The sequence below is a fragment of the Macrosteles quadrilineatus genome, unplaced genomic scaffold (genome assembly GCF_028750875.1).
Source record: "Macrosteles quadrilineatus isolate MER2022 unplaced genomic scaffold, UCM_ALF_1.0 Scaffold_6__1_contigs__length_79288215, whole genome shotgun sequence".
Classification (NCBI taxonomy): domain Eukaryota; kingdom Metazoa; phylum Arthropoda; class Insecta; order Hemiptera; family Cicadellidae; genus Macrosteles; species Macrosteles quadrilineatus.
The window spans coordinates 62,904,136-62,918,381 of record NW_026542599.1 but is presented as its reverse complement, the minus strand read 5'-3'; the positions used below and the strand labels follow the sequence as shown (position 1 = coordinate 62,918,381).

The following is a 14,246-nucleotide window of genomic DNA, read 5'->3' as shown; positions in this document are numbered from 1 at the left end:
TTTTACTGACCAATATAAAACAAAATATACCTATCGTGTTATTTCTGTCACATACCTTTCATAACAAAAAGTATTTTAAGTAGGGGGATAAGTTTGAGCTAAACATTGTCTTAGAAATAAGTAGTAGAAAGTAGTTGTTTGCCACATCTCTGGGGCATAACGCGTATGGGCATGGCAACACAAGGCCAGTGTACGTGTAGAGTGTGATAGAATGAGGCAACATTCCCTCGCGTAGTGGACACTGACCAATCCATCCACACTCACAGCTCTGATTGTCAACTTTTGTTTGTCCATTACATCACAGAAAACGTACGGTTATAGTAGTCCGTTTTCTGTGATTACATGCACTCTAATCAAGGGCTCAAGTGAATTGTTTATTCATTGATTTCCATAAGAACAATAACTAGAAAAAAATATTGAGGAACCTTTCTACATAGCTTCTATGCAAAATTCAACCAAACCACTGGTTTGAATGAAATGATACTGTAGAGATGAAAAAATAGAATAATGCTTGACATATTTTGCACACATTTTATAATTTTATTTTTTATAGTACTCTTTCAAATGCGGTAAGATTTTTAATCTCGCTCAGGTAGTACTGCAATTGTGGAGTTTCTTGGGGAACTTTCAGTGTTGTATTGTGATAAATAAATCGGAAACATTGTTAGCTTTCACATAAAAATGTGCATACTAACAATAAGTTCAACGATATAAGTTAGGCTTTAAGAAATCTAGGAAGGAATAGATTTGGTAACACTCTCCAGAACCACAATTAACTTCCAGAGCTGTTTATATACTAGTGTAGTTAGAGCTGGTGAAATGCATCTTAAATTTAAGTGAGAATTCTGAAAAAATCAAATTTAAGATTTTTGGTCGAGTAGTACAGTAGATAAACTAATACCGAAGCTTGATTGCTAATCTGTGTGTGAATTGAATAGATTTAATTTTATACCAAAATTGAAATTGATTGAAAATCGGTCGGGTAGAAGAGCCAGAGAGACTTGGAAACTATACTTAAAAATGTGCCTTTGCTAAAACAAATAAAACTAACATGGGTTGAATCCTTACTTCAGTTAACGTTACTCAATACAAGGGAAGGGTGTCTATGCCAACATTATCCTGGTAGTGCAGTACAGTTAGCTAGTAGAGGTACAAAGAGGTTTGTTCACGCCTGTTACATGGTATTTGAGACAGAACGGTCTACATTACTACAACCTGCTCTCTTGGCACAAGGATACTAAATAATCATTAAAACTGAGCATCATCATATCAACTTGGTTAACATGATCGGGTCCAATCAAAACGTTGTTGGCAACAGGATGACATCCAAGGATCCAAGTATTGTTACAGAGGGGATAATAAGATGTCAAAGCAAAAGTACATCATGGGTAGAATAGAATATTATTTTATTGTCCCAATAATTATACATTTACATCGTTCCAGCACAGCTGGAAAAACAATTGACATCATCAATAAGACTAAATTGTTAGATACAGTATCTTATATCAATAAAACAAGGCACAACAAAGGAGCTTACGAATAGATCTTTTTAAAGAGGTTTGTTTCTTTTAACCTCCCGCTGTTCTCTCCCCATAAGCTCAGTGTTTCAACACGACCAAATAAAATTCTGATCACTGAGTCGAGAAAATTTCATTTCATCCCGCTGTAGTACTGAAGTATAATGAAAATCCCATTTATACTGCATGCACTTCCTGTTCTAGCTCTTCTAGAGTGCTGCTTGATGTACCTATCATTTTTAAATATATTTTTAAACCTTGCTATAATACTGTGCTAGGGTATCCTAAAAGCTTTAGGCCTATAAACAATAAAAACAGGTGTCAGAACCATACATCCCAATCCATCTTACAATCAGTTTTTATCCCGCAAATGGTCTAAAATTACCACTTATAGAAACCCTGCAGGCATTTTTGAAATCGTTTCCCTGTTTAACTAACTACTCCTAAAGATGAAAAAAAACAATATGTTGCAACACAAATAAACAACCTGATCACCTATAACCTACACTTTACCTTCCTAATCTAACCTTAGATCAAAATACTTAATGGAGCCACGAATACCCATAAACCCCGACCTACCTTCCCCACATGCCTAAATTAGATCAGTGTTCAATCTGCGTTATATTAATATGTGTAATAACTTACTGTACCGTCGATGTAGTTCAACATATAACCTTTGAGTATTATCAGATTAAATATTTCGATATATCGCTTATTAAATCCTTATTTCTAATCAGCTGGCAACACAAATAGGTGCCCAAGAGTAAGTAGTCACCGGTCCGTATCACTCTGCTACTCGTTCCTCAGCAAGCGATACGTGACTTGAGATATAGTTCCGTATATTTTTGTAATTTGCAGTGGTTTCCAAGCCTTAAAAAAATGCTTTTAAGGTATTTTTTTGTTTAATAAGATCGTAGAAATAGTTATCAATTATCAATTATTTAAGATGGGGACGCCACCATAAAAGAAAAGTCCAGAAAGTTCAGAAATACCGTAGTTTTTGTCATGAATATAGTATAATTTTGTTAGTGCCAAACATACAAAGATTGGGAATTGTCTTTATAGTGTACGATTTTAATATCTGTTTACATACACGAGTTTGTTTTTCACAATAAGACATAATTGTTAAATATTTATTTCGTAGGCCAATTATAAAAGCTTACATTGCAGAAAGTTGAGCCTAACTAGAAATCAAAGGTTTTGCATTATGGAGTAACACCTTCCAGAAGTTATGAGTTGGCATTATCGGAATCAACGGCTTTAACCCAGTAGAGCACAAAACAAAGCCTAGCTGCATTTTTCTGCAATGTATCCAAGCCATCAGAGGGACCTAAAAGTCAGTAATTACTGCCATGTTGTACTCCTACCACAAAAATCTGCTATACCAATCAAATTGGTTGTACGAAGATACTATAGGTTAAAAAAGAAAGATAGCTATCTGATTGTTAAGATTTTTAAAACTTTCAGCTCAGAAGGTGATGTTACTTAAGGATAGACACTGCGATCCTCTTATGTTCCCACTTGAAGAGGTTTAAATTTGACAATTTTTAAGTTAGTAAGAATAGCTCAGATCAGATACTCACCTTGTCAAATAATTAATTATTCGTTTTACATGTTAGGTAATGTGATAGGTCTCAAGCAAAGGTATACTGTGGATAATATGACAAAGTTTGATCAAAGTCTCACCATGTGACAAAATCTAATATGACACACACTGAGGAAAAGTATATTTCGGGTATGATGACAAACAAGCAAAATTTAAGAGCAGGTAATATGATGGTGTGCAAGCAAAATTTAAGAGCAGGTAATATGATGGTGTGCAAGCAAAAGTACATTAGAGGTATTATTATGGTGTGCAAGCAAAGGTACATTAGTGGTATTATTATGGTGTGCAAGAAAAATTTTACGGGTAGCATTATGACATGCAAGATAGGGTATGCTACGTTCAATATATAATCCATGCAAAAATAAAGAGTGGGTAATATAATGGTGTACAAGCAAAAGTACACTACGGGAAATATTATGACATGCAAGCGTACTATGCAAGAGCACACTACATTCAATATGTCATTCAAGCAAAAATAAAGAGATGGTAATATGATGTTGTGCAAGCAAAAGTACACTGCGGGTAACATAATGTCATGCAAGCAAGGGTACACTATGTTTAATATTATGACATCCAAGCAAAAGTAAAGAGTGGGTAAAATAATGGAGTGCAAGCAAATGTACACGTTTGGTAATATGATAACATTAATGCAATAGTATATTTCTGGTATAAGGTTGAGGTGAAAAAATATTATAAAGTATAAAAAGTACATAGGCCTAATTGTTAACATGATGGATAAATTAACATTAGGCTAGAAAATAATTTTGCAAAAATTAACCATATTTTGTGTTATTGAAAGTGACTATTCAACAAAATCTTCCATTTTTAAACCTCTATAGAGCAGAATAAAGTATTTTATTTATACAAGTAGCCTACAACATGATGCATTGTAGAGATGCCGCACTCCATTAACTACTCAGATTTGTCAAGAAATCTCTACAACAGGCAACTGAAGACTCAACGGTGCTAACAGTGTCAGTGCTGATGGAAAATGAAGAACGTCAACAGAATGATAGGGAACCAGAAACATCCTCCAGCACAGTGTCCAAGTCCACCTGTAAATATGTGCATTCTACTAATGTCCTGTAAAAGGTCCTTCATATTATGGGTACACGTACATCAGTTCCTACTCATAATGGTATATAGGCTTACCTCTAACAAACAGGATGACAGTTTTAAATTTTCTATTTTTTATATCCATAGATTTATAGTTTTCAGAACACTGGCAAGAGAACAAATAAAAATTAGGTTTTTGATTTTAATATATATATTTTTTGTAGCTTCTATGAAGGTGTCTAAATCTACATTCTATGAGGCGTTAATTAGTAAATTAAGGTCTCTATTGAGCTCCTGACGCAGCCAAGAGAGCTAGTTAAAATCAGAGACCAACATTGTGTTTTTTTTTTTTTTTTTGTAGCGAATTTCCTTATATATAGAGAAGTAGCTAGTGGTGTCCCCAGAGGCCAAAAACCCTATTGGTTCAAGTATTGTTATATATGTGGGCCCTATGTGTCTGTGAACGGGATTAAGTAATTTTTTGCCTGATTTTGATGAAATTTGACTTTAAGTTGTAAGGATAAACTCGGATGCGTTCCCCAACCATCATGATCGGACCATATGAGGGGGTTTTATGGGGTAAAAATTGGTTTTTTTCCATTTTTGACCCTCCAAACAGAAAATTTTGTTATTTCCTTCCAAACTATTTTGAAGATCTTAAAAAACAAATAATTTGGTATATTGAAGTGTTGTTGTGCGATTATTGGTTACGGAGAAAATTAAAAAAAATGTTAACTTAAAATTACCATGTTATTATTGGATACTGAAGTAGACATCCCATCCACAAGGACCAGCTGCTGCTAATTTTTACTAAAAAAATGTGGTTGTCTGAGCTGGTCACAGAGTCTGCTAGTGTCTTAAAAATTTTATTTTCTACCTTATTTTTTAGTTGCTGACATAATTTATGGGTCGTAACAGTAGCTATAGCTCACAATAAGTCGTTCAATCGGCTTGACTTGGTACTTAATAATCTTGATTAGTGCAATCTGTTGGTGGTTCACAACAACTACGACGAATTTGATTAAAACACTGGCCACAACATTAACATGGGGATGGAATGTCTAGTTGTATCAATAGTCAAAGATGTTCTTATCTATCTTATCTACCTATAGAGAATAATTAGGCATAAACTACACAATAAAAGAATTCGTAGGAACACACATACCGGTAGGCCTACTCATAACATAAAACATAGAAAAACCCAGAAAATGGAAGAAAACTGACAACTCCCCGATCAAGCAATCGTGGTGAAGGCACCAGAAGCAAGTACCTAAGTAAACTGTTGTAGTTTGGTTATTTATGGATATACTTTGATCAAAATTGGCAGTTATTTATTTTATACTGAACTATTAATATTTAACTAGAAAACACAACTTATTGTCCTCTCTGTAGGAACAAACCCAGCTGGCCTACTAATTAATAAACCTAGAAGGTTAAATACAGTGGATTTAAGGAAAAACTAGTGTACACGTTGCTCGAATTCGAGCAATTGCAAAGTATTACAGGAGTTATTTCAAAACGAATAACAGTCATATTTACAATGAGTTCAAAAGAGTCAACTCAAACATTACCGGTCGGTGTGTAACACAGACCATGTTTATCTTCGTTATTGATAAACCTAAAGCATTCCGGCCTGTTTTCTCCTTCTCAAAATGCCTCGCTGTACAGGCAACACAGGTCATTGATAGAGGGCCAATTGAGAACAAAAAGTCGTTTTGGGGTAGTGTTAGGGCGCATTTATAACATAATAGTTGAGATTGTCCAGGGTCAGGTGCTGACTGTGATGAGTTAAGCCTATTACGCGCCACTGTTCTGTAGCTACGGTCGTTATCACGATTACGCCTCCTGTCTATGTTTCGTTGTCGTCACGTCGTAGGCATTTAAAAGAAAAAAACAACAACTAAACACATTATAGCTACACAAAACAACGATAAATGCACAAATTTGAGATACAACCATACTAACACGATCCGTCTTGGGGGTTATGTTTACACAAACTCAAATACTGTAGTAAATAAATGTACTCAATGCGTTTCATTGAATTGAAAAATAAATAACATCAATTAAATTATACAGCTGATCAAAATGTAAACAATTGTGTTCTCCATAAGGATAACATGGGAACTTTCAAAGCCAATGGGGCAGAGTCCAAGGGACTTTTTCAAAAATGTAAGGCCAGTTTGCAAATCTACGCGACACGCTCTTTCCAATGAGACGCCAATGGATAAAATCGGTTAAGAAATGGCGGAGGAGTTCAACCGACAAAGTTTCATGTAGCGTATTAATTACGGTATATAGATATGATCAGGCAAATGGAAATTTGCTTAGTATGCAGGTTTGCTGCGGCATTTACCGTACTTTATCTACTACCATTCAAATATTTTTACCCCATCCCCCATAGAACAATTAGTCTTGTCATAGTACCTATTCAAAAATGAAAGAAAATATATAACTCACGCCAACGATCATTTGCGTCTATAAGTTAGGCCTAATTAGATTTTATTTGTCTCAGTCTTGTCTACCACTACCAATTTAAGTTAAAGGTGCGCTCTACCTCAGCTCGGATTTCTCAATACGAAGTTGTCGAACGCCGATGTCCCTATACCATTGCATTGAACAACGCCATGAAGAGCGCTTGTAAGCCTTTCGAGTCTGCGTGATTACATAGTTATCCTTCAACTTTTTAGTAAACTAACTGCAGGTTCTTGTTTTTAAGAATCTATTTCACTTTTCCTGTTTTTTTTCTCTCTACAAAGTATTTTTTGTATGCGTTAAAACTTATGGTAAAAAAACCCGTAGCCATTTTTACCAACCTTTGAGCCCAACATTTTTAAAATTATCAAAATTAAAAAAAACGGCAAAACTACAATAATATTTAACGAAAAATAAGACACCAAGATCTTTTAAATCGGTTCACAATTGGGGCTATAATCAGTAAGAACTAAACCCTTTGCATTCGCGCGCCCCAGACAGGTAGAGCGCACCCTTAATTATAAAGGGTGGATATAAATGTTCGTTTAAGGGGTGGAGAAAGTTTGGAGACGGTGAAAATAACGAGGTCGTATCTTCTTTGGAAATGTAGCTTAAATGCTCAAACAACCTTTTGAGGCATTTGACTGTGTTGACAACAGTTATTCTCATCTCAAAAAGTTAGGCTACCGGTACAACAATATTAGATAGGCTAGGCCCAGATCAGTTTGCTCTTCTCCTGACAAAATTCCTGCACGGGCCCAAGTACCTTCGTAGAAAACAGCTAACTTAGAGGGAGGAATCTAAGTCTTGATGGCAATACAGCATAACAGTAGGCTACGTATGTAGAAATAAATCATGCATGTGCTTAGGTTTACCTTGATGGCAATTTCCAGGTCTTCCTCTCTCATCTTGATAAGTTAAACACCACTGACGATGGGCATGTTTTGTTTCTGAAAAGAATAAGACAAATAAAGAATAACACAGTTCATTGATTACCGTAACTTTTTTTTAATGTATGGCCTACATTTAAAGCTCATCTTGTCATTGAACCCTTGTTGTCATTGACACCCCATTCAAGTTTTATTAGACTTGATCAATAAACAAGCAATTTTTTCGGAGCTCATAAAAAAAATCAATTGCAACTGTGAAAATGTAGGCCTATATATTATTCACTCTATAAATGTAGAAAATCTCAATAGTGAAAAACTTAGTGTTAACAAATTAAAACCGTCACAAGTTTACCTCATGGTCTTTGAAGATGGTTTTCATCGCAATTAACTTAAGACAGCAAATGGTAGTTTTTTGGTCTAGAAATTCATTGGACGAAACCCGTATTTATTTTTTTACATTAGTTTTCCTTTTGCGGTAGGTACCGTAGTCGTTAAGTAAGTCAGCTTTTTATACGTGTTTGAGGAATATATAGTTTTAGCTAGATATCTCTATGCGGACATGCTAGGGTTAAGCTGTAACCACGGGTTCCATAGCAAAGTATGCTACCTAAACTTGGTCCTCTTGCGATAACACCACAATGATTGTGCTTCCAGATAGGCTACATAGAAAGGCAAGATACCAATCTAAGTGGGCCTCTATACAGTAACTTACAAGTATGTTGGAGCAGTAGCTTCACAACACAACTCACTCATATGTAGGCCAGGCCTACTCATACAATTACAAGTCACAACTATGGAGACTGTGGCTAGTCGGGCGATCGGCTCGATGGTTTCCCACACTCATTCCAACATGTGAGGCGGACAGCTCGAGTCGGGTGGTGCTACCGGACCGAGCACCCGACCTGACATATCCATGACAGACTGTTGAACATGTTCGACAAGACGTTGGATCCCGACATGCTCGACCAACATGTTGGATAGTGTGTGGGAGGCCTAAGTTAGTATCTAGCCGCTAGTAACTAGCAGCTAGAACCAGCATAAAACCAGCATCGTGTGACTGATTCTCCAGCTGCTAGAAACACTCGCATGAGCCTGGTATCTCTAGCCGCTGGAGGTTTTACATAAACAGTTTAATATTACAAGCGCTTGAAGAGTCACTAGCAGGTCACGTGACCACCCAGCTGTGGTCTCTAGCGCCATTCCAGCTCCGTCTGACAGTATTGTGCTAGTTCTCGGAATAAGAAAAATGAATTTAAATTAGGCCTACAGTAGCCTAATTTAATTCATTTAAACTAATCGTAAATGAATTTAAGCTTTCATGTTTATAAATTTATTCACGCATTGCCAAAATTTTCTCGTTTTTATGATTGCTAAATCTCACATTATTAACTAACTTAAATGAATTTTTTTTTGGAGTACGGTAGATGAAAGATAACTTAAAGTCCTTTTGTTATACGCCTACCACAAGATATTTGATTTTAATTAGTGTTTATATATTACAATTCTATTTTTTCCTTGCACATTTTACTTCTATGATGGCTGATTTTAGACAAAACATCACTTCTAATGGCAACAGACTACATTATTTTTGTTAACTACACACTCAGCAATTACATCTCCAGACTTGTAATCTGTAGCGCTAGTTCTCCAGCTTCGTCTGACAAGACTTCTAGCGTGCTGGAGAACTATCAACTAAAGCTGCTGGTTCTCGCAGCGAGAACTAGCTGCTGAAACCAGCTCCGTGTGACAGGGGCTTTACTGAGATCTATAGCCAACTAGGCTAGGTTCTAGAAAGTGGTGGTGGTCTATAAGGTTAATTTTGTTAACTTAGAACAGAAAACCTTAAAACAAAAGGACAGTGTAGGTCCCCTAGGCCTAGCCTAAGTTAAGTAGGTAGGATGGTAGTAAAACATTCATTAAATTAACCAACATGGTATGGTTTAAATAGGCTATATGCACTAAATGGAGGTAGAATATAAAATATAAATGTGTAGACACTTACCAAAAAGTTCCTGGAAGTGCAATTATCCACTATTCTTTTTCTTTCCACACAGGGCCAATACACTAAGAAAACATAGCGTAGACAACCACTAACTTAATTTTGACACTAACACTGTGAGCACAACAAACTAACCAATTTTAGGTAGCCTAGGTAGGCATTACACGTAAACTTTGATTTTACACCAAACCAACGAACACACTTAACACAAAAGTAGTTTAGAATGACCGTGTACAAAAACAAAAGTACTCTTTCAACTTCAACACTACTTCAACTTCAACAACAAACCGAAACCGCTAAATCGGATGACCCACCAATGAACGAACGAAAGTTGCAACGCGCGCTGACAACGACAAGTGTGACAACAAACAAACGAATAATGTCGCTTCTTCGCTTTGCTTTTGCTGCTGTTCAGCTGTTCTCCCAACAGGAACAGGCAACAATGCCAACAACCAACATTCTGTAAAATCATATGAGAAGGGAGAAGGGACGACGGTCGCAATGAGGGGAGGACTCGTAGTAGGACGATGACGTCATTAATTCGTTCAAATTTGTTCCACGGGCAGCACTCTAGTCAGGCAGCCGACACCGTTATGACGTCATCAACTTTACTTTTTTTTTAGGCTTGGCTTGATGTTTTGTTGATGTTGATCGATCGGTGCAGCAGAAGACAAGAGTTGCAGTTGAGAATTTTAGTATTTTTATTATTATTGCAAGATTTCTGTTACTACTGACACTTACTTGTTATTTGCTACTTATTTATCAGTTAGGCATAGTTCATAGTTTGAATTGGCATTACTTACAACAGTATTATTATTGCAAGATTTCTGTTACTAGCCTAAGTTACTGACACTAACTTTTTATTTGCTACTTATTTATCAGTTAGGCATAGTGTTCATAGTTTGAATTGGCATTTGAAGGCATTACAACAGTAAGTTATTTAGAACTTTCAGCCTCATGAAGGTCTCATCACCTAAACAAGGTATTGCTGGAGCTGCCTGCTTTTTGCTGTCTTGTAATGCGGAGCCGATTCTAACAGTAGCGAAATTGTTAAAACTTTGTATTGTATTTTGGGAAATAAAGACAGTGCTTTATACAAACTGTCTTGAAGATAGGCAAATACTTACTTAGGCCTATTAAGTTACAACTTAGGTTTTAATCGTAGGCCTAACTGACGGATGTGGTTCAGATTTTATGAAATGCAAGTGGCTCGTCAAATGTTCTTTTATAAAATAAATTACCAGGGCCTAAAATTAAGAGCAGGCTCCGCAAAGTATATACACATTTAAATTGTTTCAGGTAACATATAGGGCACGAACACTTGTCGGTAAGTTAGCATAAAACAGTTTGATCGCAAGGGATGGATGAAGGATGAATAAATTGTATGACTAAGCCGATAGCGAGTTTGATCCAGGAAGCTCTGCGGGTGTCAGTATAAACTGGCTGTAGAACGACAAAGTTACTGAAGTGGCTCATCCAACTATGTCTTAGTTAATGAATTAAAAATGGCTAGCCTACATGCATGTTTGGTTACATTAAGTCAAAGCATTATCTTGATCAATTTTAAGACTAAGTTAACTCACCTTTCACCTCTTTGAGACAAATGATATATGTTAACCCGATGAACTTGACCACCATTTTACCTAAAATTTATATGCCTCGACAAAAAAAAATCGATAACTTATGTTTAACTTACACTAAGTTATTATTGTCTTGTTACAGATTCCTTGAAGGTGGCTCAACAAAATGCAAGGCATCAAAAGTAACATCTGATCAGTACGGTTCAAGAAGAAACGAGTGTTGAATTCTGATCTTTGTTTTAAATCAAGATTACCTTATTTGGTAAGAACAGTTAGGCCTAATATATTATTTTGTAATCATATCCATGTGTGCATTAATGTCAATAGTGATAAGTCAACGGTAGTCTCTTGCTGGATCCCTTTTGGCTTAGCCAATCAAATACGAGATCACTGCAATGGTCAGAGCCGCTATCAATTTTTGCTGAAGCATCTGACAGTCGAGGCTTTCCTATAGTTTTATGTACCAACATGTATTTGGGAAAAATTAAATCATGTTTATTCCAGCTAGAGAAGATTTAATTTACCATTTTAATAAAATTGTAGGCTATTGCAAAGCTATCCTCTTAATGTTTCTTCAGGTAGTCACTCATCACATTCAAAAATATGTAGGCTGCCTATAGACTATAGAGGATCAAAGTAAATGTTTACCTAAATTTGTTAATGCCAACAACTTTTTTAGATTTATTTTTTATTTTATGATCTTAATCATAATTCAACCCATCACTAACAAATTTGTGTTATTTTTATGTTTAGACTCATGCATCTTCGGCTAAAGCGACAGACCCTGAGTTAGAGGCAGTTAATCAAAGACTGGCTCGGACAAGCCAAATCAAGAGGTCTGAGCCAAATACAAGGTAAGTCTTAGTAGTGGTAAGTGAGTAGGCTTAAGCCTGGTTTACACGGGTAGAGTTGTGGGTAGAGTAGAGTTTCTAGTATAGTAACTCTACCCGTGTAAACACCCACTAGCGCCTAGTAGCTAGTATAGTAGATAGTAGGTGGTAGAGTAGAGTTACTAGCAACATGTGGCATAGTAGCTCTACTCTACTTCCCCCACCACTAGCAAAATTGTCACTCTCCTGCACACTATACTTGTGTAAATGAGATCCGCGGCAGTAGAGTAGAGTTTCTGGTAGAGTGACACTGTCTTGTAACTGGTTTATAACACTCATTTTGGGAATGGAGGTGGAACAAACAGTTCACAAACTATCATCAACACCCTACTATGTGTGAACAGTCGCTTGCTTAAAATCGGTAGAGTGGACAAGAAAGTAGCTCTACTATAAACTCTACACTACCAACAACTCTACCCGTGTAAACCAGGCTTAGTACAGTAGAACTTAGCTTATTCGAATTTCAGAGGAAAGAAAATATATTTCGAACTATGGGAAGTTTAAAATGTAAAGAGTTTGATTTATAGAGGTCAGAAAAATAAAATTTGAATTGTGGAGGTCCCAGTTTTAAGTGTGGAGTTTGAGAGAATGGAGACTAATGAACACATCTTGGGGGACGGATTGTCAGTTCATGTTTCAACAAAGATATTTTTTGTCTTACGGTAATGCAGTTCGAATTGTAGAGGTTGACTTCGAATTTTGGAAGTAACAGTTTTAATTATGGCAACAAAATTCAAATTGTAGAGGCTGTATTAAGCTTAAAACTACTTTGTACTACTTTGTACTATCGGTAGTTATTTTTCGGTAGGTATTTTTTTTTAATTTTAGAGGCTTTGTGAGGGGAACAGACAAACATTTCTAATTATATAGGTTTTCGAATTAGCGAGGTTCTACTGTATAGGTACAGTTTATGACTTGGCATAGTGAAAAATATAACACTTAAGTTCCAGAACATAAAAAATTGACGATGAATGTTTTTTACAGAGTGAAAATTATTTCAAGTGTTGCAGTCAGAAGAGATGTGTCTATTCTGTTTCTTCCTCTCTAATATAGTTATTTGTGCAACTAGTGAGAAAAGGGAGCAATTGACTCACTCGAGAGAAATACTTACTCACGAGCCGTAGGCGAGTGTGGAATGGTTTCTCGAGTGAGGCAATTGCACTTTGCACTCGAGTTGTACATTATATTTTTTCTACAGTTACCATAAAACAAATAAATGGTAAAGAAACGTGACATATTTTTACACAGAAGTGAACTTTTAATATTACATTTAATGATACAACAGCTGACCAGCTGATTTACAGCCAGTGCTGCCAACGTATATTGCGCGCATACGACCTTGTCTGCATGTTACACGCTCACTATTTCGTGCCTTCACGTTGCAAATCTGAAGTGATTGAGACAAAGTAATTAGAGTGAGACAATGTTAACATTGTCTCACTGATGAGCGAATTGGCCACTTTGCTTTCTAAAATCAGTGAGAGAACATGCACATTGTTAGGTAACTGTAGGAAAAATATTTTGCCAACAGCCGATCAATTTGTCAATGTTTTAAATCTATGCCAGTCTACAGACCAAAAATATTGTTACAACAATGTACATTGCCATATTGTACTATAGTTTTTCAATTTTTTTTAGGAACAAATGGGACAATATTCCTGGTTCTGGAGCCAAGCAACACCCAACACTTGGAAACAAAGACCAAGAATAGTTATTTTTAATTTAACAATTTATTCTTTTACTTTACAAAATTAACACCTAAATTTTAAAAGCTAGCTTTGGAAAATAAATATGTGTGTTTTATAAATAAAACTATATTTCAACAACTCTTTTGTTTCAATTGATTAATATTTACAATTTGTCCAAGGTAGGCCTATATTGCTATTTTTGGTTTAAGTAGTGAGAAAATATTAGTCTTAAGATATATTTATGTGACCCTATCAAGCATATCGAATGTATTAAGAGAATTAACTATCACTGTAGGTGGCACGATCAGACCTAGACCCGGGACTGATATACTTTTTCATTTTGATGTCCTTAGAGGCCAAAAAAACTATTCATTCAAATTGTTATATATATATAACAACTATATATGTGTCCGTGAACGTGATAACTCAAGTCATTTTGTCTGGTTTTGATGAAATTTGGCTTGAAGGTGTAGGGCAGGATAAACTTGAATGAGTTCCCGAACCAGCACGATCAGACTATGGGAACAGGGTGTTATGGGGTTTTTCTA

At 35.9% G+C, this 14,246-nt stretch overlaps 1 protein-coding gene and 1 long non-coding RNA gene across 6 annotated transcripts in view; one reads left to right on the top strand and one right to left on the bottom strand.

Annotated features, from left to right (window-relative positions):
* The window catches only part of LOC128997175 (ras-related protein Rab-23-like), a 66,750-nt gene extending 56,778 nt beyond the window's left edge, over positions 1 to 9,972 (bottom strand). The window contains exons 1-2 of the mRNA XM_054422769.1: positions 9,544 to 9,972; positions 7,527 to 7,601 (exon numbers count right to left, since the gene is read on the bottom strand). Coding sequence (XP_054278744.1) covers positions 7,527 to 7,559 — 33 coding nt within the window. The 5' untranslated portion in view covers positions 7,560 to 7,601; positions 9,544 to 9,972. The remainder of the gene's footprint in view (positions 1 to 7,526; positions 7,602 to 9,543) is intronic.
* A 217-nt stretch (positions 9,973 to 10,189) lies between these two features.
* LOC128996806 (uncharacterized) lies at positions 10,190 to 13,836 on the top strand. Of its 5 annotated transcripts, none has more exons than XR_008491066.1 (4): positions 10,190 to 10,216; positions 11,263 to 11,382; positions 11,874 to 11,974; positions 13,649 to 13,836. It is a non-coding gene; the product is annotated as an uncharacterized LOC128996806 (long non-coding RNA). The 5 variants fall into 5 exon arrangements; XR_008491064.1 differs by having other exon boundaries at positions 10,191 to 10,222; XR_008491063.1 differs by lacking the exon at positions 10,190 to 10,216 and adding an exon at positions 10,441 to 10,522.
* Positions 13,837 to 14,246: the final 410 nt, after the last annotated feature.